We start from the raw sequence: 22,985 nt of genomic DNA, 5'->3' as shown, positions 1-22,985 counted from the left end.
GGAATGGGAGCCCTTTGTGCGTGAGGGACAAAACATCCCACAGCACAGTGATGTAGTCCTAAGCCCAAGGCTGCAGAGCCCCTTCCCAAAGCTCTGTGAAGGACGTGGCAGCCCTCTCCTCCTGCCTATGCAGACCTGGGCATGCACAGAACTGTGCCATCATACCATAGCACTGCACTGGTCACCACACCACATCACTGCACCGTGTCACCGTGCCCGCCTGGCAGGCAGCAGCCAGGGAGGCGATGCTGTCGTGGGGCTGGGGCACGCCGGGCAGCTCCCTCGGTGCCAGGAGTGATTTACACAGTGCACCCGGCAGCAGAGTCAATTAAGGTCACATTTCTGTGTCGCTAAACAACAGGCAGCTCTGGGTTCGGTCCTGCTGAAAAGAAAACAAAAGCCACCCCTTGAAATGGGGTCTTTGAGGAGGTTCAAAGGAGCACAGCACAAAGGGCGGGCTTTGTGGTCACCCCTCATCCCGCGCTGCTTCCAGGGCCCTTCCCGACCAGAGACACTGCTAATGTGGCAAGTGGGAGTTTTTAATTGTCCGGCACAAACAATGCTGGCATATTTAGGCCGGCCTCATTACAGAACCATCCAAAAAGCTTGAGAAGCATTCCCACCGCTTAGCATAAATAGCAGAAACGCTCTTTCACAAACGGAGCAGGTCCCATCTGCTCCCAGACCGTCCTCACCTTGACTCCCAGTGGCACATCCCTGCCCACCACCGCTGCTGGCCCCACTGCTGACAATATTGCTGCTCCCATTGCTTCTGCTGCTCCTGGCCCCACTGCTGTTCCCACTGCCGGACTTCTTGCAGTCCCACTGCTGGCCCCATTTCTGGCCTCACTGATGTCCCACTGCAGTCCCACCACAGCCCAAGCGGTGCCCCCAGTCCTGCCAGGCTCCCCACATTGCTTCCACCCTGCACACAACCCTAGGACGCAGGCATGGGGGGGGATCCTGTTTACCTGGGGTGGGCCCTGGCAAGAAGCCCCATCGGCACACAGGGATCAAAGCGTGGCAGCTCCTGGTTGATACCTGATCCCGGAGCTGGATGGGAGCCGGGAGGCTGCCGGGTGCCTCCTGCATGCACGGTGGTGTTCGACTCTCCCTCTTCCCCTCTGCCTCCCTCTGCTTGGAGCCAGTGCACTCCCCATGCCTCACAGTTTATTAAAAATCCGAGGTACCTTGGAAGAGACAACACAATGGTAAACTCGATACAGCTGCCTTGTATTAATGGACTGCCCCTTTTGATTTTCGAGTGGAACTTTTGGCAGAACACCAGCGTCAAAAAGGGAAAATGGCTGTAAAACTCAGCAAAAGGGGGGGGATAAAAAGGGGCTTTGATCAGAAGGGCTTGAAGGTGAACGGCGGCGGTGCTGGCGGTGTGCTGGGGGTGAAGCGCGGTGCTGCGGAGGAAGCGGGGCTGAGGGCTGAACGGGTTCAAAGGGCTCCGAGTGAGGAGCAGCACCGGAGGATTATTCACTTTCTATATTTTCACTCCTGCAGCACACATGGGAATCTAATTGGCCGGGACAAGAAATACAGCCAGACAGCTTACAAGCAGGCTGGAGAAGACAGAAAAATATTTGCAGCTGCAAGCCATTAAAGGCAAACCCGGCCTCTCTCCTCCACTTTAATTACCCTTCTGTACGCTTTCCTCTGTGTACCAGTGCTAACGTCAGTTCAAAAACCTTTCTGATCTTAAAAGGCCGAGAGCAGCACCTCGCTGCTCCCAGTGCTGGGCTGTACACAGCAGCACAGCACAGCATGACATGGCACAGCATGACACCCCCTGTGCCAGAGCCTCTGCATGGGGTGCTCTGGGCTCCGTGGGTGCCTGGTGCACCAGTGCCAGCATGGCCAGAACTGCCAGCATTGAGCAGCAAAGAGGGATTTTCTGTTCGTGAATAGCAGTGTGCTGCTCCCAGCCCCGGTACTGCTCATTTCCCTTTCCACCAGCAGCAGTGGCACCGCAGCTGTTATTGCAGGTGCCTGCTTGTGGCTCAGCACCACCCTGCTGAAACTTAAGAATGGGGCTCACTCTGTGCCTCTCCTTGTCAGTGCCGAGAGCTGACTTTGCAGCATTTTTAGTCCAACTACAAACATGGGAGAGGTGCAAGTTGGCTGAATGGGGCAGTTGTTGGTTATTCTGAACCTTTGGTGCAATCCCTCTTCAAATGCACCAACAGGGTAAGGGATGCTTGGGTCTGGAGAGATTTTACAGTTGAGGTTAAAGTCCAACTGCGTCCCTATAGATGAGTGACACAGAGTGCAGGGATCTGGAGGAGCAGCAGAGCTCACCCAGCTCAGCCCCACTTGGCCACTTCCTGGCCCTGCTGAGCCCGGGGCTGGGGCTCCAGATTGGAACCACATTGAAGCACATTTGCAACGAATTAGGCCGGCAGCCAGCAGCGCTTGCTTGGCTGTGTGTGCAGCCAGTCTTTGGGGATTGTCAGCTCCTCCCAGGTTTCCACAGCGGATGTTCCCCGGCCAGAGTGCAGCTGGGCTTTGTGCGGAGCCCAGGAGGAGGGAAGTGCTGGTGGGGATGCACTGTGCTGCAGGGAGGCATGGAATGGGGGTATCACCTCTCCCCTCAAGGTGCATCCAATGTGAATTTGCATCTGGGGGGTACCTGAGAGCAGGGCTGCTGGGAGGCAGTGGGTCAGGGGCAGCGGGTCTGGGGCACAGGACTGCTGTGGGTGTCCATGGCAAGGAGTAGTGCTGGCAACTTGCGTGACAACCTGCCAGGAAAACTGTTCAGATCCTAATTCACATTGTGTTTGTATCGTGTTCTCTTCCTGCTTAAAGAGGCAATATGGGAACCTTGTGAGGGTTGTGTGCTGGTTTGCTGGTTGCTTTCCTGGTCACGCACATCCCCTTAGGAAGCGATGCCACAGTGACAGACACTGGTTCTAAAAATAGCTCCACCTCATCTCCAGTGCCATTTTTTCTAATAACATATTCCCACTTAAATAATAATGCTTAGTGATTAGTGCTGGGTGCATATTAAGCCAAAGGCAGACCAGGAAATTGGGCAGCTTCCAACACACTGCAGCACCACCTTTCTGCCTGCTGTGCTGTGCCATGCTGTACTGTGCTGTGCCATGATGTGCCGTGCCATGTCATACCATGCCATGCCATGCAATGCTGACAGCGGGCACATGGAGGGAATGCTGCTTGCCCTGCCCAGCTAGGCCACCCCAGCCCTCACTCCCAAAGCTTTTCACCAACCCAGCCTCAGCCATGCCCAGGGGACACCCTGGGGTGCAGCTGAAGCCCTGATGCACGCACAACCATGGCGTGGTCCTCAGCCACGGCTGTATGCCGGGGGCCCCAGCAGCACTGTGGCTTTGTGATAAGGCCATGTCTGCTGTGAAATGACCTCGTGTTTCGTGAGTAGGGATATTTATGAAATGACAGACAGCTGTGCTAATCTCTCTCTGGCAAGCAAGGCTCATCCTGCTCTCTTGGGGATCATGCCAGCAGGGCAATGCCTGGGCACAGACAGGTCAGACAGGCAGCAGGGGCAGCTGGCAGAGTCCTCTGCTGCAGTGGGGCTCAGTGCCCAGACCCCAAACTCACATGCTCAGCTGCAAGGCTGTGACGCAGCACCAGTGCTTGGCACAGCCCCACTCTGTGATGCCCACACCTTGCTGCTACGCAGAGGGGATGGGGGATGCTGCAGCCCCCTGGACAGTTCCATCTGGGGGGTCTGAGCCACCCCTGGTGTGGCACAGCCCCCGGCTCGCTGCCACTCACAACCACTCAGCAGCAGCCTTCCCAACACGGCTCCCCTCGGGTTTTTATCACCCGCATAGCACTGGCGAGGGGAGGGAGGCCACCGCCGGGGAACATCTGGGCTCCATTGCTCATTGTCTGGCAATTAATGTCAGCGCTGAAGACAGAAGGGACGTCAGATATTAAATAAACACGACCGCACTCTGCAGACCAAAACAATCCCACCGGGGGGAAGCGCACATGCGCACGCACCGCTGCTACAGCACAGCACGACCAGGCTGCTGGCTGCACACGTGTGTGCATGGCCCTGCACGCTCACAGACTCCCACACAGATCAGGTTTCACCTCGAGAAGGGCCAGCGGGACAAAACAACAAAAAAAACCTTTTCCTTTCTTTTTATTTTAGTTTGTTTTATTTCTTATTTTTTCTTTTTCAGCAAATCGCAGCTGCAAGTGCAGAGACCTCAAAGCTGCTCCTGTGGGGGGTTCTGTGTATCCAACGGCTGGGACGGGATGGTTCCCCCAACTCACCAGGCTGCCTAAGGGCTGCCATCCCCCCACGGTGCTCCCCACATTCTGCTCCTGCATGGATGCGGATGCGTTAGCTCAGGGTCAGACTGGTTTGGGCTCTGGGAGCTTTTGTTCCCCTGCAGAAGCCCCTCTCTCCTCTGCCCTCAGCCCCTTTTCATATGAAGGTCAATGGGCTGATGATTAAGCAGGAAAAGGGCATGAAGAATCAACCAAATTAAATCTTGTGTGCAAACAGGTGGGTGTGAAATTTCACTCAATGGATGGTGTTAGCGGGGACCCCCGGGATCCCGATTTCCCAGGGGAAGGCTGGGCAGCCTGAGGGGGGATTTGCTACAAAAACCTCAGACATGGGAGAATAGAAAAAGCCTTCTCAAAAACCAATATTGACAAGGTCCCTGTGTTTGCACCCCGGCTTTCCCTGGGAGCACAATGGGAGGTGATTGTTCCGGGCGCAGCAGGGAGGGGACGCGGGGAGCTCAAAGGTGAGCGGCCCCCCCGGCCCCCCAGCCTCAGCCCCTCTGCTTAATCCCCTGCTCGCCAGAGCTTTGAAGTTGCCAGAGGTCGAATATGGGATGGAAATCACGTTAGCCGCGCTGCGTGATCACAACGCACTGTGACACAATGCTGCGTCCCCCCGGCGCCACGCACCCAGTGAGCACTGAGATGCACCAGGATCCGCAGGGACACGCTGGGACACTGGGTTCAGCCCACTCCTATGGCACTCAGCGTGGTGCCTCCAGCACCAGCACATAAGGGAGGACAGGGAGCAGCCTGATAGCAGGAGGTTCATCCCTGGGATTAATTAGCCAAGGCTGCAGTGCACAGCGATGTAAAACACGAGTCCTTTGCTGTGGTGTGGGGCACTGGGGCCGTCCTGCAGCGCTGCACATCTTGTAGGCATTAGCATCACGTCAGAGCAGCCTACACAGAAGGATGTGGGGTTTATGGGGTTGTAAAGTGCCTTGTTCCTGGTGTAGGAATGGCAGTGCTGTGTAGAAATGCGTTCTTGGTGCATGAGGCTCAGGGACCGAAGCAGGGAGGAAACATGGGGCTTGGAGGCTCATAGGATGACATCTTTGTAGTTGTCCTCTTGCAGCCAAGCACGTGACACCCAGCATTGTGTCACTACTGCCTGTCCCAGGTCAGAAGGAAGCTGGGGAAGGTGGCTTTGTGGTGGGACAGAAATGTTTAACCATAGATCCAGAGAGCTGAACTGGTTGTGTCACTGCAGCTGGTGTATCACAATGTGAAATATCAGCACGGCACGTGGAAAATAACCTAGTGCAGTTCTATCAGCTGATACAGCTATTTGGTATCAACATGCTTAGAGATCTCAATCAGACCCAAGCACGGCCCTTCATTCCCATGATTATTCAATAAAAGTGAACCTGTTACCTCCAACTCTTTGCCTTCAGTGGAACAGCTTTCCAAATGGAGAACTACACTACCAGGAGATGTCTGGGGAGGTCTGACAGGCATTTCCCACTGCAGTCCCAACAGGCAGCCTTATGAGAAAACATTGCCAGGGTGCAATTCACCAGCTGCAGCTGCTGAGCATCTGTGGGCTCAGAACCACCACGGCTCTCCTTGCCTGGGGCTGGTGAAGTGGGCACTCGTCCCACTGCCTGACATGGCATGGCACGATGCAGCATGGCACAGCACAGCATGATGCAGCATGGCACAGCACAGTATGATGCAGCATGGCACAGCACAGTATGATGCAGCATGGCACAGCACAGCATGATGCAGCATGGCACAGCACAGCTGCAGCACAGCCATGTTCTGCATGGCTTTTCCCTTCCAAGCAGCCTTCTGAGAATGCAACTGCTGTGCCCCCATCCTGCACCGGAGCTGAAGATCTAAATAAAGAACTTTTGTCTTTTTATTAAGCATCTTAGGAAACGTGACTATTACATTCATATTATATTTCCCTGTTTTGTACAAACACGTTGAAGTCAGCACTAAGAGGATTACATTTATGGTGCACCAATCTCTGCCCAAATGGGCTGACTAAAGAAGCTCTTGTTAAACAGTATTTTCTCTAATGCCTGTTGCTTTTCTTCCCTGCCACAGTGCTCCGACATCCATGCGGGCTCCCTAAATCCACCCTCCTCGTGAGCTTTCAGATCAGGACTCTTCCTCCCTCTGCCCCCTCCGGATCCTTTAATACAGCTGAAGATGAACATTAGCGCTTGGTTCAACTGCACTGGAAAGGGAAAGGGCAGATTCATCAAAATCTTTATACCTCCATAGAAAAATGTAGCCTTTTGCCTTTCCTCGAGTGAATGCCTTTTCTAGAGGGTATTCATTAGGGCTTGGGTCTGTTTTTGCAGACAGCTCCACAGATGTTGACATTTTTTTTCTTTGCTGGGTTAAGACGCCTTCTATAGGCTTTCATTCTTCATTTGTTACTTCTTTATTATCCAAGGGGGGGGGCTTTTTTTTTTTTTCCTTTTTTTTTTTTTTAATTCTTCCTTTCTTCCCGAGGAGTTGACTCGGCTCTCTGAAGAGAGCAGTGCTCCCAGCCTCATTATGCTCCCAGCCCTTTCTCACTGCCACGGGGCCATTGTGGTGAGCAGCAGGTAGTGGTGGCACTGCAGGGTCAGTGCCGCTTTGTGTGCCTGCAATGGGAAGGGTTGGGCGCATGGCCATACCTGGGCTCCTGGGCCCAGATGCTGGGGAAGGGTTTGGTGGAGGACCATTGCCTGGCATAGGGGAGGAAATAACAGTGGAATAAAATAAAGGAGGGAATTATGTGTTGGGACTCCTGGGTATAGTGCATCCCTGTGGTGACACCGTTGCCTGTAAACTGAGCTGGGATGTGCCCACACCCCAGTTCCCTAAGGAAACCTGCTGTGTTTCTGGAGATATCTGCCCCAAAATATTGCCAGGAGGGACACATGCATTGGCAAAGGCATCACAGTCCAAGTGGCACTTCAGGGCCCGCGCTAAGGAGCACAGAGGTAATGGTCCCAGCCATTCACAGATGGGCTCATTGTGTCGCTGTGCATTATCTTGGGGAAAAGAATAGCTCCAGCTCTGAGAGCCTCCTGCCCCGTTCCCACACTGCCCCAAATGACAGGCACAGCTCTGCAGGGCTGCATGGGGCAGCAGCGATCTTTATCCCTCCACGCAGCAGAGCCCCAGCGTCCTGCTGGCAGAAATTTGTCTGCAAATTCCCCCACATTGAAAGCAGCCTCAGACACGGGCCGGGGCGAGGACTTGATTAGGGCAGGGGCAGGCAGCGTGCTCCGGCCCTTAACCTCTCCTTGGGAGCCCACGGAGCCGATGCTGTCACTGCTTCAGGGGCTCTGCTGGAGCACAGCAGCCTCGGTCTGGTTGCACTGGAGCAGAGCTGTGAGCACCGGGGTTTACAGCCCAGAAAATCCAGGCTCCAAAGGGCTCTCCCTGACGGGGAAGGAGGCGTTCCGCCCTGCCCAAGGCCACTTTTATGCCATTGTGCCTTTTCAGCGTTGCATTAAGGCGGCCAAAGAAGAGGGATTTTTAATGGTTCCGCGGGAACAAAGCGGGAACATTGGGCCCAACTTCATTACAGAATCATCTGAAACGCTTGAGGAGCGTTTCCCACTAATTATCATAAATAGCCGAAAAAAATCTTTCACTCCCAAAGCAGGTTCCATCTGCCCCGCCGTGTTTTCTCACCTCCACTTCAAACAGCGCGGCTGTGCCCCCGCACAAAGGGGAGACCCCATTCCTGCTCCCCTCACACACGGGCACTCTGAAGAAATACAAACAGGCCGCAGATTAACATCACTCCTTTGCACCTTAAACAAACAGGCAGCTTCCGCTCCTCTGGGAGAACCCCGGGAGGATGTGCTGAGCTCGCCCTGCCCAAAGCACACATGCAGCTCCTGGTGCCCAGCTGTCAGAGGTGTGCTGGATGCCTGGGAAGGCACAGTCCTGCTGGGATGCTACAGGGCACAGGAGGGTGGCTGTAGGGCTGTAAGGCTGTAGGGGTGCTGCTGTCGGACCCATGGACCTGTGGGCAAACACCTCCAGCCTGACCCCATCTTCATGGATAACAATAATTAATAGAGGAGCAGACACACCTTGTGTCTCTGAAGACCTTTTAAGATGTGATTATGTTGTGCTAATCTCGCCCTCAAGCACTTCCATGTTTAGGCTGCACCAGGCCATTAAATATAGCCAAACCCAAGGAGCCCCCCTGCCATCCCCAGAAGCCGGCCCTTCTTTCAAACCCTCTAAATCAAGCACAGTGCAGAGCCCATATGGGCTGCCAGGAAACATGCTCCCTTCCCTCATCTGCGTCTCATTAGCACAGTGCCAGGCTCCGGGGCTGCACGCTCTGTCCCGCACAGATGTGCTGCTGCCCTGCACTTTCCTCCTGTATTTCACAGCCGTCGTCAAGACTTCAAGGAGCAGCTGAGCAGCAGTAACACTGCACAGGCTCAACAGAGCGGATATCCAAGTCCCTGGTGCACAGCCACAGGTATGCGTCTTAATGCAAAGCACCATGCTTTGCTCTGGCACAGTGTCAGCAAGAAGCTGCCCCGGGGTCTGGAACACGAGATTTACAATTGCATTTTCTCACCACGCTGCTGCCTGCAGGGCTATGAGCAGTCCTGTTGCTGCCCCATCCTCTGACCACTGGCACCAGCTGGTGACCCCGTGCTGCAGTGGGTGATGGAAAACCTCCACTGAAGTGACAATGAGGACAGACCTGGGGTGAAAACATTGCTTTGGTTCTGTGCAGTAGAGCTGCTGGGGAGGCTTTAATATTTGTGAACATGAAGCTGAGAGCGCAGGGGAGAGGTCAGAGCACTGTGTATAGCACTGTTGGCGTGTCCTGTGGTGCTGGGCAGGGAAGCAGTTGGGATGCCTTGCACCACACAGGAACCTGCCAGCAATGCGGAAATTCAGCAGGAGCCCCACCGGCTTTCAGCCCGTGCCCCGAAGTGGACACCCCGTGGCAGACCCATGGAGGGCCCAGCTGGCCAGGAGCAGGGTCTGCAGCACCTCAGTGCGGTGCCTTCTGGCCCTGGTGGTCCCGGACGGCCATGGGAAAGTGGTAGCAGCCACTGCCTGTGTCGGGATGCCACCTAGTGTCGCTTGGTAGAAGGTCTGATGGGGACGTGTATGGGAGATTGGTAATCACAGCCTGAACCTCTGATTAATCAGCTGAGGCAAGTATGGGGTCAGCTGTGGGAGCACAGGTGAGAGTGATGTAGCTGTGCTCCCGGGAGGGGTGGAGTTCGACTCCATCCCCTCTGAGACCTCATTTAAGGGCTGACTCCCACTGAAGCAGCATCTCTTGGAGATCGCTCACCAGTGAGGACTGCCCCAGCTTCTTCAGCCAAGGCACCACCACTGGTGAGTTTTCCTTTGCTTATTCCTTCTGTACATTTGCTACCATCTGTATATTAATAACCAATACAGGACGTGACACCGCACTGACTTCCCAAGCTCACAGCATCTCCAGGTGCCTCCTGGGAGGGACTCCAAAACCTCCTGGATCCTGCTATGCCCGCCCCTGAGGGACTGTACCACTGAGATACGGCTCAGCAGCCCGGCTTGGGCGTGCGGCATCCAGCACTTGGACACTCAGCAACCTCACTGGTGGCACTGCGTGGTTGTGGTCATGGGCAGCACGGTAGAGGAGAAGGATGAGCTTCACCCCCAGCAGCACAGCACCCACCTGCAGCACCAGCACTGCCAGCCCGAGGGCAAGGGAGATGCGGCAGTGCCGTGGGTTGGCCCACAGGGAGAAGTCTCTGGGGTGATGTCCAGATGGAGCCATAGATGGGGAGGCTGGCTGGGGGCTCGTGTGGCCTCGCAGTGGAGGAACATGGGATGCTGGTCTCTCTGTGAGTGATGGAAGAGCAGGAGGCACTTGTTGGGTGGTCCCTGCCCACATGGTGATTGGAATTGGTGAGATGGTGGGAGCTAGAGTGGATAGAGCATGCTCTGAGTTGGTGATGGAGATCTTGGGCAGCACTGCTGGTGATGGGGTGATGATGGACATCTTGGGTAGCATGGATGGGGATGAGGAAACAGTGGAGGTCTTGGGCAGTCCAGTTGGTGATGAGATGGTAATGGCGATCTTGGGTGGCACAGATGGTGATGGGGCAGCAATGGAAGTCTTGGACAGCACAGCTGGTGATGGAGGAGTAGTGGAGATGTTGGACAACACTACTGGTGATGGGGTGGTGATAGAGATCTCAGGCAGCACAAATGGTGATGGGGTGGTGATGGAGGCCTTGTGCAGTGATGGAGCAGTGCTAGAAATCTTGAGCAGTATGGTTGATGGTGATATGGTGATGGATTCTTTAGACAGCACGGCTGGTGAAGGAGCAGTGGTAAAGCTCTCTGTTGGCATGGTTGGCAACATGAAGGACACTGCCACAGGCAGTGGCATGGTAGGCAGTGCCATAATGGGAAAGGCCACTGATGACAGTGTAGTCTGTACTAGAGCAGTGGGCTCATCTTCAGGTGGCAGCAAGGGTGGTACCCCTTGTGATGTGAAGGTGGATAGTAGAGATGGGGTGAAAGAAACTGAAGGAGACAGAGTATCTGGGCAAATCAGCTGGTTTTCCCTCAGTGATGTCACTGCGTGACCTGCCAGGTGAGAGGGAGTCTTACAGGACACTTGGGAGGACAGTTTAACTTTCTCACTGTTGCCCTGGATCCAGCTGTGCAGGTAACAGAGATTACAGTCACATCTCCATGGGTTCCCACTCAGATACAGTGAGCTGAGCCTCTTCAGGGGGTCCAAGAGTCCTCGGGGGATACTCTCTAGCTGGTTTGCTCGGAGATTGAGGATTTTTAGACTTGGGAGAGGAGCAAAGACCTCGGCATCTAGAGCAGAGAGCTGGTTTGTGTCCAGCTGGAGGTCTGAGAGCTTGTTGAGCCCAGTGAAGACCCCCCTTGGCAGGACTGCTAGCTGGTTGTGGGACAAGATGAGTTTGCCAAGAGACGTGAGGTTAACAAAGATGCCCTTGGGAAGTGCAGCTAAACTGTTCCTGCCCAGGTCCAGCTCCCTGAGGTGTGGCATGTTGTCAAAAAGGCAGCAGGGGAGCTCTGTAATGTGGTTTGAACCTAAGGTCAGCAGCTTCAATCTGTTTAAACCAAAGAAGCTCTGAGGCGGGAGAACCCTGATGAGGTTGTTGTCCAGGAGGAGTTTTTCCAGGTAGGTCAGGTTCCTCAGGAGTGTGGGTGGCAGCACCCTGAGCCTGTTCCTCTGCAGGCTGAGCTCCAGCAGCCCTCGCTGAGCATCCAGCAGCCCCTCTGGCAGGTCCTGCAGCTCGTTCTCATACAGCCGCAGGACTTGCAGCCGGGGCAGTTTGCTGAAGACATCAGCAGGCAGAACGGTGATCCTGTTTCTAGCCAGATCCAAAAATGTTAGATTGGCAAGAGAATCAAAAATACCTTCTGGAAGAGAAGGGATAGCATTGATGTGCAGGGACAGCTCTCCCAGATTCTCCAGCCCTTCAAACAGGCCTTTGGGGATGTGTCTGATGCGGCTGTCTCTCAGCTCCAGCCTTTGCAAGCTTGGAAGGTTCTGGAAAGTGCCCACAGCTGGTTCTTCTAAGGAGGCACCAGAGATCTCCAAATCCCTCAGCTTCTCCAAACCATCAAAGGCCCCAGATTCAACTGTCTCGATATTGTTGCCAATGAATAAAATCTTGGTCAGGTTGGGCATGTACCTGAAGGCGCCTTTCCTTATGGCAGTGATGCTGGTTTGCACAAAAATCATCTCAGAAATGAAGGACTTTGCAATCTTTGGAACCTCCTTGACATCGTTTTTGGACCCTCTGTAGACCTCCTGGTAATCCTTGGGCATTTCATAAGGATCTGCACCCAGGGTTTGACTTTGACATTTGTGGGGATGGAAGCAGAGGAAGAAAAGGAAAAGGAAATGCTGGTTCATTGTCCTGGAAAAAGGGTTCCAAAAGTTGGTTATGAAGAACAACAAAATGCATGTCCACAGTTCATGAGCTGTGGCACCAGCCTGTCGTTCAGCTCTCAGGACCCTTCTATTCATGTATCACAATAATAGAAGAAAGAGACCAGCGCTCAGCAGGGCAATAGCTCACCCATGCAGCAGCAGTGCCAGCCACTTGCAAACCTTCATGAATAAGCCTTCAGAGACCAGAAGAGGTCCCAGGATCAGAACAGATCTACACAGGGAAGCAGATCCCCAGAACTGCCCCTCCCAGCACATTTTCAAGCATTTCACATCACATACCTGAGTGCTCCCAGACGAGTCCAGCTGCCACCACGCTGCGCTATGCAGGGAGTGAGGCACAGGGCTAAGGGTCCCCTCACCTGGGGGGAGCTCCTTATCCATGGCCAGGCACGAGGCTTGGCTTTGGGGCTGCTGGGGGAGATAACACCCAGCACAGCACGGGGAGCAGCCCAGGCACCCCTGGCGAGGATGCAGCTTGCTCCCGGGCGTTATCTGCTTGCACCACTTGGCCATTCACATCCAGGGAAACACAAAGTTCTCCAGACCGGCACAGTTTTCCTTCCTTGAGAAGCAGCTGATGTAGCTAACAGGTGCTGCTCCAAAGCCATTTGTTTCAGCTAATAAGAGCGATGAGAACTGTGGCCCTGCTGGGCAGATACACTGACAGCCAGCACTGGGCTTGGCCCCACGGCTCCGGGTCCTGGCAGCTGGCTGTGGGGCTGGCTGGAAGCACGAGGAGGGGTCCTGCTGGGGACATCTGGGGCTCCTGGCAGGTACAGGGGAGCTTGTAGAGGAAATGCGCTGCTTGATTCGGGCAATTGCTTGAAACGACAAGCAAAGCAATGCTTCCTAGGATGAACTGCATTTAAACATTTCCCTTTTGGTTTTTGCTTTGCTCTTATTTAGGTTCAGCTACTGCTTTGCCTGGCTCTGTTTCCAGGCAAATGGCAAAGCACTCCACGTTCTCCCACGCTCCTCACCGCATTCCGGAGCCGACCCCGTGAGGCTCCCGCTCCGCGCACGGTGCCAGGATCGGCGCACGCGAGCAGCCGGCAGCCGGGATGAGCGTCGCCGTCCCCGGGCCCTCCCCGCACTGCCCGCACCCGGACCGCTCCTGCCCGTCGGCCACGAGGTGGAGCCGCAGCACCGCACGTCTCGGTACGGCCGCAGCGCCGTCGGGGCGAAGGGCTCAGCTGGGACCGGGCGCCCGCCCGCCGCCAGCAGCAGCACCCGGCGCCCGCGTGTGCCCGGGCAGTGGGACAGCGGGGCACCCAGGCATGTCCCCACGCAATCGCAGCCGCTTTACTTGCGTCTTCCCGCTCTCTGCTCCGGGAAATGGCTGCACACGGGTAATTAATATCTACTTTTTAATGATATTTGAAATACACGGGGAGTGAGTGGCTGGGTGAATAAATACCGGCAGTCCCGCTCCTGGGGCTGGTGACCACGGTGGGGACATCAAAGCAGAACACGTCGTCATTCCCCTGGCTGAAGTGGCTGCACCGGCCCGCTGAGCCGTGAGCAGAGTGCCGTGCCCTAGGGCGCAGCAGGGACACCGGGTGACACGTCCTTCTCTCCATCCCACGCCGTGATCAGGATGCTGACCCGCAGCGTGCCGCAGGAGGAGCGCAGCACCCAGTCACTCTGGTACTCGGGCCTCGGCCGTGCTGCCTCCCCAGGAGGAGGAGGAGGGAGGCGAAGGCTGAGCTGCTGGCAGCTCGTGGCATTGCAGGATACGTGCAGGGTGCCCTCAGGGTCGCTGTAGGTGCATTGCCCCGGTGTGTCCTCCCCAGCTGCTGCGTCCCAGCCCTGGTGGCGAGCACATACCTGCGGCTGGAGGGTCACCTCCAGTAGGGGCCGTCCCATGAGGGCAGCAGGGCCAGTGCAGGAGGCCTGCAGGTGGATTAGGGGCTCGGCAACCACCTGCAGCCAGCTCAGCAGGTAGGAGAGGCGGCAGTCACACACCCAGGGGTTGCTCTCTAGCCCCACACGCACCAGCTCCTCATTGGCATCAAAGAAGCCCGTGGGCAGGTGGGACAGGCGGTTGTGCTCAAGTCCCAGTGATGTCAGGCGGGGCAGCTCATCCAGCAGCCCAGCAGACAGCACGGAGAGGTTATTGTGTCCCAGCTGCAGTGCTGTCAGCTCTGTCAGCCCATGGAAGGCTGCAGTGGGAAGGTGGGACAGGGCATTGTGCTGCAGCACCAGGCTCTGCAGCGCTGACAGGTTGGCAAAAAGGCCTCTGGGCAGCGTCTGCAGGCGGTTGCGGGCCAGCGAGAGGTGCAGGAGGCACGGGGTGCCCTGGAGGAGGGTGGCAGGCAGCTGGGCAAGGCGGTTCCCCTCCAGGCTGAGGGAGGTGAGGTTGGTAAGGCCAGAGAAGGTGTCAGGGGCCAGGCTGCCCAGGGTGTTGTGCTGCAGCTGCAGCCGCCGCAGCCCCGTCAGCCCAGTGAAAGCACCAGGTGGCAGCTCCGCCAGCTGGTTGCCATCCAGGTGCAGCTCAACCAACTGGATTAGTGTTACAAAGGCACGGGGTGGCAGCCGTGCCAGCATGTTGTCGCTCAGCTTCAGGATGTGCAGAGCAGTGAGCGGGGCCAGCAGCCCCTCAGGCAGCTCAGCCAGCAAGTTCTGAGAGAGGTCCAGGGCCTGGAGGAGTTGCAGCGGGTGGAAGATGTCATGGGGCAGTGCCTCGATCCTATTTCCCCGCAGACGTAGGTCCTGCAGGCTGCCCACAGCAGTGAAGAGTTCTGGGTGCAGCGAGCGGAGGGCATTGGAGCTGAGGGACAGCACAGTGAGGCTGGGCAGCCCCTTCAGCAGCTCTGGGTGGATGGATTGCAGCGGGTTGCCCGACAGCTCCAGCTCAACAAGGCCGGGCAGCCCACGGAAGGCGCCAGGCTCCAGCTCCTGTATGCGGTTGTTGATGAACACCAGTTTGGTGAGGACAGTGCTGGGGCCCAGCACACCACTCCGGATGCGGCTCAGGGCCGTCTCCACGAAGAAGAGCTGTGTGGCGTTGCCAGGCAGGCCCTCTGGGATCTCCCTCATCCTCTCCTCTGAGCAGAAGACGCTGGCGAGGCCATAGCACTGGCAAGGCAGGGAGCAGGGCGGGGGCAGCCCCCAGGCCAGCAGGGCTCCCAGCCCCAGCACAGCGGGGAGCAGCACACTGCACTGCAGGAGGAGTGCAGATCTCAGCCCCTGCTGCAGGGCAGCTGAGCAGTTGCACTCCTAATTGCCCATCCAAAGCTTCTTTTCGCATTAAAATTCTGGAGCCTGAGCTCCTGCTAAAGGCACATGCCTGTACATGTGCAAGGGCTGAGCTGGAACACCCCACGATGCTGTGCTCATCCTGAGCAGCACAGAGCTGTGATGGGGACTCTGCCACACCACAATGACATCCACCCAGAGATGCCTGCAGCTGAGGGGGTTCTGGCTTTATGGCAGTGCTGCAGAACAGCACTGGGCCCAGCCTTCCCTCCCAGCACCCAAGTTCCAGCACTCCCCACCTGCCCTATAGCCCTGTCCTCAGCCCCACAGCCTACAGCTGTCACTTACCGAGAGCGGCATCATGGGGACCGCCACAGCAGGGAGCACACAGCCTGCTGCCAGGAGTGAAACTCTCTGAGAAGGGAAGATGTGTCCTGGGGCGGATGTGGAGGCAGCTGACAACATGTTCCTGCTGGGGTGGAGCTGCCCCTTTCTGCTTATCAGCAACAACAACAACCCGTGTCCTTGGAGTGCTCCAAAAAACAGCCCTGCCCCGGGGAACAGAGGTGAATGCACACGGGGTGCAGGGCAGCAGCTACAAGCAGGCATCCCAATGGGGAATCACGGCCGTGGTCTCAGCTGTGCCCTGGGGTGGTGGCATCAGGCCCACACCGAACACAGCATGCCTGCCTTCAGCAGCCCTACAGGAGCGTCCCGGGGCTCTATTGGACTCACTGAGGCATGAGACCGGCAAGAATTCCTTGCCCAGGAGAGGCGACTGGCATGGCACAGTGAAGCAGAGCAACGCCCCGGTGAAGGGGAAAATCCTCAGGGGCATTACAGTATGGTTCAGGGGGTGCAGGGCCACCGGTGAAGGCACTCTTGGAAGGCCTGCTCTATGCAGAGGGCTGCAAGGCTCTTAGCATTTCTGTCAGGAAGCTTGCCAAGGTCCCAGTTAGCCCTCCAAGAGCCATCATGCTGCCGTGGGATGCCGAAGCCCTCTCTCACCCCAGCCCAGCTGGGCTGTGCAGCCATGACATGGGCTTATTCTCACTACAAAAGAATCACTGGAGAGAGGCAGTAAATCAGAGCTCCTCTCCCTTCTGGCTCATATCAAGAGAAGCAAACAAACAGCTCTTGGATTTGGACAACCATGCTTTAATGGTCACAGAGTGGTACCGAACAGCCCCAAGGCACAATCCTGCTTGCAGTTGTTGTGCAGGTCTCAGCGCAGAAGAGCAGCCATCCCATCACATACACACAACTGCATCTTTGCTCATGCCAACACTGGCTCCTGGAGTGCAACAAGCAGCACCACCCATTGAAACTCTTGTCCCATAGTACCGTACCCCATACGGCCCAGTGCCACACATGGAGCTGTGGCTGTGCCTTGCTGATTGGAGGAGGCACAGTAGCTGCTGGGGCAATGCAGTCCTGCCTGCCCACAGCCAGACCTTGCAGAGCTGGGCTTTGCCCTCCTGCCCTCTGCCACCAGCAGCATTCAAACTGGGAGCAGACAGCAGGAGCAGGCACAGAGTGGGCACTCTCAGGGCTGGGAACAAGGAGAGGAGAGGGTGCGGCTGTGCTGGGCAGGGCTGCAGTTGGTGGATGCCCAGAGCACACACAGTCCTGCAGTGCTGCTGTCATGGGAAACACAGGCGTGTGAGGACAAGGACTCTGCTGGAGGCAGAGGAAGATGCTCCGCTCTCGCCGTGCTGCCTGCAGGCAGGGAGGGCAGCGTGGATGCAGCCAAGTCACTGGGGTGTGCCACCATGGAGCGCATCAGGCTCAGAGCCAAGCAGAGGCAGCCCAGCCCTGCAGGGCTGAGCTGCAAAGGCACACACAGCCCTTCTTGGGATGAGGGTGTGTGCTTAGATCCTGGCCCTGTGCGATGGCTTCACACCTCAGCACAGGCTGTGGCTGAGGGCATGGGGCTGCGGACAGCTGAAGGGGATGATGTGAGGTGAGGGAGGGGGAGTCCCAGGACTCTGTGGCCAGGCTGCTGCTCCCTGCTCTGCTACTCAGCACCCTGTACTCTGGCTGCTGGTCCTAAGAAGGGATTGCGCACGGAGGCAGGAGGGGCTGGGGACAGGGCACCCATGGGGGCACCAGTGATTGACACCCTGCTTGCAGAGCATGGGCTCAGTGAAGCAGAGCAGCACATCAGACATGGCACATGGAGCGATGCTGTCCATCCAGCCCTGGGTCCCTCAGCAGCACCACTGTCCCCAGAGCTCACGGGGAATCAGGCTTCATTGGGTGCTTTCATCCTCATCAGCACCACATGGCTCTTCTTTCTACACCCGTACACCACCAGTGCCACGAGGGCACAGAGCAGGGCCACGCACACCAGAGCAATGATGGCCCCCACCACCGTGCTCTGCGTGCGCGTCAGCCCCCACCACCCCCTGCCTTCCTCCTCCTCCTCCTCCTGAGACACAGTGGTGGTCGGCAGTGTGGTGGGGGGTCCCGATGGCAATGTTTCCTGGGAGGGGCGGGCAGGCAGCGGGGTGCTGGGCCGGGCAGTGGGTAGCTGGTCCTGCCGCAGCCCAGCAATGGGTGTTCCCCGCAGCGGGGCCGGCTGGGCGCACACTGGGGGGCTGTCACCCACCTTGCTGGGGTTGGCCTCCAGCCAGGCGCGCAGGGGCAGGATGGCCTGATCACAACGCCACGAGTTGTTGTGCAGCTTCACCTCCCGCACGGTGGCCAGCGGAGAGAAGATGCCTGCGGGCAGGCTCTCCAAGGTGTTGGCATGCAGCTGGATGTGCTGCAGCCTCGGAGTGGCAGCAAAGAATCCGCGGGGCAGCGTCTGCAGGCGGTTGTTCTGCAGGGAGATGTTCTGCAGCTTGGGCATTCCCCCCAGCACCCCGGCATCCAGCCGGCGCAGGGCGTTGGAGTGCAGCGAGAGCTCCAGCAGCTCGCCTAGCCCCCGGAAAGCCCCCGGAGCCAGCGATCGGAGCTGGTTCTTGCTGAGCACCAGGAGCTGCAGTTGGGTGAGGTTGCTGAAGACGGCAGCGGGGAGAGCAGCCAACTCGTTCTCATAGAGCCACAGCTCCCGCAGGTTGGGCATGGGGCCGAAGGCGGCCGGGGAGATGTCACGCAGGCGGTTGACGTGCAGGGTGATCTTGGAGAGGGCACGCAGCGGCAGGAAGATGCCGGCAGGCAGGGCAGTGAGGAGATTGTTGGAGAGGTAGAGCTTCTGCAAGTTCCCGTTGTGCACGAAGAGCTCTGGGGACAGCGTCTCCAGCTGGTTCTGGTGCAGGCCCAGCTCCTGCAGCTCGGGCAGTGCATCAAAGGCACCCGCCGGGATGTGCCGCAGCTGGTTCTCATAGAGCCGCAGCACCTGCAGCTGAGGCAGCCGCTCGAAGGCGCGGGGCGGCAGGCGGTCTAGGTTGTTGCGGGCCAGGTTGAGCTTGGTGAGGCTGGCGAGCTGGTCAAACAGCCCCTCCGTCAGCTCCCGCAGGTTGTTCCCGTGCAGCTGCAGCTCCTTCAGGTTGCTCAGGTGGGCGAAGTGGTCAGGTTCCACGCGGAGCAGCTGATTGCTGGAGAGGAGCAGCGACTCCAGCTTGCCCAGGGGCTGAAAGACCTGCACCGGGAGCTCCTGCAGCTTGTTGCTGGCCAGGCTGAGGTAGCGCAGGTCGGGCAGGTGCTGGAAGGCGTCGGGGCTGACGCGCCGCAGGTCGTTCTTCTCGATTCGCAGCCCAATGAGCAGGGAGGCGTTGCCAAAGGATGCCTCGCCCAGCTCGGTGATGCGCGTGTTGACGATCTGCAGGGTCACCGCATTGGCGGGGATGGGGCTGGGGACAGCGGTGATGCCGGCGCCGGAGCACTCCACCTGGGCAGTGCGGACACACTGGCACTGCTCCGGGCACTGCCCGCAGGCCGGGTGGAAGCCCAGCAGCAGCAGCAGCAGCAGCCACCAACCTCCCTGCTCCATGAGGCCTGCAGTGAAAAGAAAGGAGGCTCAGCGCCCACCCCGGGATGGGTGCTGCCTTCCCAGGGCCAGGCACACTCCTTCCCAGGAGTTCTGGGCCAGGCAAGGCAGAGCCAGCTGCAGCGCCTTGCTGCCACACCACAGCTATTAGTGGCATCCCTGGCGTGTCCCGCTCCTCCAGCAGCTGGGAGTGTGGTTTCCTGTTTTGCAGTGAGCTTGGTGAGCTGGTCCTGATGCTGCTAGCCTGCCAGCATCTCCAAAAGGTGGACAGCCCCAAACCAGCGGTCACCAGCACCAGAAGAGCCCAGGGCTGCCACAGGAGCTACTGGAGGAAAAGGGCTTTGCTATGCCATCATCTATTTGCATACATCAAGGACATTCTCCCCTCCTTCCTGCCCTGGGAGCCCACCCATGGGTACAGCGGCAGTCTGTGCCCAGCTGGCAGTTCCCAGTGGCACATGACAGGAGGAAACCTGCGCTTCCCAGGCACAAAGCAGGGCTCAGCTGGGCATGGCTGGGACTACACAGGAGTGCAGGGAAGAGCCTGTTGCTGGAGGGTAGGGAGGAGCCCTCTGCAACCAGCACGGCTTATGGCTCACATATGGAAACTATCTGCATCCCAGAACAGTTTTGTTTATAGCAAGCAGCTTATAAACTCCACCAAATGCTTTACACATCAAAAGCACAGCTCATGTAACTCCCTGTAAGTGAGCTCACGAAGCATCCAACTGGAGGGCAGTTCAGGAAAGACAGCTGAAAGCAATTTACCTCCCTTTCTCTTTTTAGGGACAAAAAATTGCAGACCAAGGAGATGAACAACCAACCCCTCAGCATCCAAGCGATTCTAACCTCAGCCCCTCTAAGCTTCTGTCCCCCCATTTCTCATTCTTTATGGGTTATCACTTAAGAAACTTCCCCCACCTAACTCAGTTTGCTGAAGAACCCTTGTAGGACGAATACCTCCAGCTCACCAAAAGCTGCTCAGTGTACACACCACCCAACCACTCTCCCACCCCTCGGTGATGCTCTGAGGGTCCCTGGGGGCCTCAAGGCCGCGCTGGAGGGGGTTACAGCAGAAGGGAGACTTACCCATGTCCTGCAGCCGCGAACACTGAGAGAGCACAGCTCCGTGCTGGCAGGAGCGCCGAGTGCGGTTCACGCTTCCCCTCCCAGTATATAACCCGTCCAAATCAATGAATCAGCACAGGGGCAGCAGCAGGGTTACGGAAATCACTGCAGCAGAGCGGCTTCCAGCTCGCACTTCCTCAGCAAACACAGTGATTGACTGGGAGATGGAGTGGCTGGGATCTTGCTTGTGAACCCTCTCACTTGAAGACAAGCAGTCAGCCCTGAGAACACGCCGTGCACGTCAGCCAGCACATTGCGTGCAGCTCAGCCCTGCAGCCCCCCAGCACACAGTCAGGGACTGTGACTCACTGGAGCACCATCCTGCCCTGCTGCTGCCAGCATCACCTCGGTACATCACAGCACCCACCTCATCCACTGCAGTCCCTTTAGGACCTGCAGCTGTACACAGCCCCCTCACAGCACTGTGCAGAGGCTCTCCAGCCACAGCAGGCAGGGGTGTGTTGTGCTTCTGGGCTCTGCACAACTCTAAAGTGCCCCCGGCATCGCTCACCCATGAGGTCTTAAACAGAGAGGATTGGTCCCCACAAGCACAGCCCCTCTGAGCCATGGCACATGGTGATAGAGCCCAGCACCACAGAGAGTGGGGAGCGGGGCACAAAACCCTACACCCAGCCCTGGCTGCCCTGTGTCTGCCTCTCCCAGCAGCAGCCACGAGCAAAAGTTTGAGAGATATCAGCATGGGAAACCAACACATGTGGTGCCTTGTTCTGAGCCAGCAGCAGCCCTGTGCTAACCACGGGGCAGTAGGACTTCCCGGCTGCCTCTAATCTCATCTCAGCCCACCCACGTTTCCGCAGCAGCTCAGGTCCCAGACACCCTAATGAGCTGCCTGAGATGGGAACAGTACAGCGTTGCTTCTGAACACACTCCTCAGTGCAGCACAGATGCTGGGTGCAGTCACTTGTTCTCTGCCACACTGTGCAGTGTGCCATGCCAGCAGGGCTGGTGGCACGCAGGGCAAGGAGACCCTGCAGGCTGCAGAGCTGAAGAGAGCAGTTTGCAGCCAGACTTGGACCGTGAGAAGAGTGTGGGAGAGAGACCTTTCCTGCAGCTACTGCCACATCACATCTAGTGGATGTGCCCAGGGGGATGAGCATGGGGCCCGGCTGCTGTGGGACATGCGGGGGGTGAGGGTCCCCTCTGTGCCGGGGGAGCACCCAGGCTGGCTCTGCCCGCACAGCATCCTCTGCTGCTCGGCTGCCTGCACCCAGGAGAAAAGCTGGGATGGAAAATAGGCATTTTGAAAACACTGTCCTCAGCTGCTTTACTTCACATGCCTTTGATGCAGCAAATTTTCCCAGAGATGCCATTCCCAAAATAGACTCCCTGCTTCCATGAGTGATGCATTGGGAGGTCAGGCAGTGGCTGGGAGCTGTCCTGCACCCTGGTACAGAGTGGGGCTGGCCCAGCCTTATCGCCCCTTTTCTGCCAGCTCTGGCTGCCCACTGCTAGAACTGCTGGGCTGCTGCCCGCTCTGAGTCACCGTGCAGGCACACAGCTTTCAGCGAGGCACATAGAAATCAAAACCCAGTGCAGCTGGAAAAGCACCACCCCGGACCCGGGCTGACAGAGGAGTGTCACACTCAGCACCTTCCAAGCAGTGTGGCCCCAGCAGGGGCAGATGCAGCACATGGGGCTGGGGCAGAATGTGACCGCACCCCACAAACCCTTCTGGCAGAAAGGGTGCATGCAGGGCATGGTGCACAGGGACCAGCCCGAGGGCACTTCTGCAGGGAAAGCATGGGCAGAGGCTGGCATGGCTGTGCACCCACTGGCTACAGGCAAGGGAGAGGAGCAGAGGCAGGCAGGGAAGGGGTGCTCGACCCCTGGTACCTCCAAGTCCCAATAATGTGATGTCACCATGCTTTGTCTCACGGCCCAGAACTGGGACAGTCCCGGCTGCATCCGTGCTGGCCCCATCCCAACACATCCACACAGCCGGGGCTGCTGGTGCAGCAAAGCTGGGAAGCTCTGAATCACCGAGGGACTCGAGACAGCTTGGAAAAATACAAATCATCGCTAAACTTAGCAGCTTTGGGCTTGGCCGGAAGAGAGCATTACTCATCTGCCTACCAGCTGAATGAACCACACTCACCCGCACAGCACCACCACACAGCCTGACAGCCCCACCACAGTGCACCCCCCAGCCATGGGGTCCCCCTGGACTGCAGGAGTTTGCAGAGATGTGCTCCTGACAAGCAGAACCCACAGGAACCTCCTGCTTTGAGGTGCATTTGGTGGAGGGAGTGGACACCTCCACGCTCCCCACTCTCTCCAGTGCAGCTCTGGGACAGCCCCAGGTATTTTTAACTCCTGCAAACCGCCCTCCCTGCTCTGGGAAGCACCCATCTACCCCCAGGGACTCTGAGTGTGGGGCCAAACCCAGCTGTGTGAAGGAAGGGGGAGCAGGGTGGAGAGAAGCAGAGATTGCAGAATCATAAGACAGTTTGAATTGGAAAGTACTCTTAGGTGCCATCCGGT

General features: G+C 57.4%; 2 protein-coding genes across 2 annotated transcripts; both read right to left on the bottom strand.

Annotated features, from left to right (window-relative positions):
• Window positions 1-13,593: 13,593 nt before the first annotated feature.
• CPN2 (carboxypeptidase N subunit 2) lies at window positions 13,594-15,898 on the bottom strand. The gene is made up of 2 exons (XM_072344615.1): window positions 15,770-15,898; window positions 13,594-15,385 (listed from the first exon to the last, which is right to left on the bottom strand). The coding sequence occupies exons 1-2, from the start codon at window positions 15,884-15,886 to the stop codon at window positions 13,760-13,762; spliced, it is 1,743 nt and encodes a 580-aa protein (XP_072200716.1). The 5' UTR covers window positions 15,887-15,898; the 3' UTR covers window positions 13,594-13,759.
• A 689-nt stretch (window positions 15,899-16,587) lies between these two features.
• LRRC15 (leucine rich repeat containing 15) lies at window positions 16,588-20,675 on the bottom strand. The gene is made up of 2 exons (XM_072344498.1): window positions 20,445-20,675; window positions 16,588-19,363 (listed from the first exon to the last, which is right to left on the bottom strand). Exons 1-2 carry the CDS (start codon window positions 20,446-20,448, stop codon window positions 17,667-17,669), a joined length of 1,701 nt encoding a protein of 566 aa, XP_072200599.1. The 5' UTR covers window positions 20,449-20,675; the 3' UTR covers window positions 16,588-17,666.
• Between the last annotated feature and the right edge of the window lie 2,310 nt (window positions 20,676-22,985).

Source organism: Excalfactoria chinensis, chromosome 9 (assembly GCF_039878825.1).
Source record: "Excalfactoria chinensis isolate bCotChi1 chromosome 9, bCotChi1.hap2, whole genome shotgun sequence".
NCBI lineage: Eukaryota > Metazoa > Chordata > Aves > Galliformes > Phasianidae > Excalfactoria > Excalfactoria chinensis.
The sequence above is the reverse complement of the archived record's forward strand: the minus strand, read 5'-3'. Positions and strand labels throughout refer to the sequence as shown.

Bases quoted from the DNA above. Each gene is read 5' to 3' on its own strand.
- CPN2 (XM_072344615.1), bottom strand. From the start codon at position 15,886: ATGTTGTCAGCTGCCTCCACATCCGCCCCAGGACACATCTTCCCTTCT. The intron at 15,386-15,769 runs GTAAGTGACAGC...CTCCTCCTGCAG, and splicing joins TCCCCATGATGCCGCTCTCG to TGCAGTGTGCTGCTCCCCGC.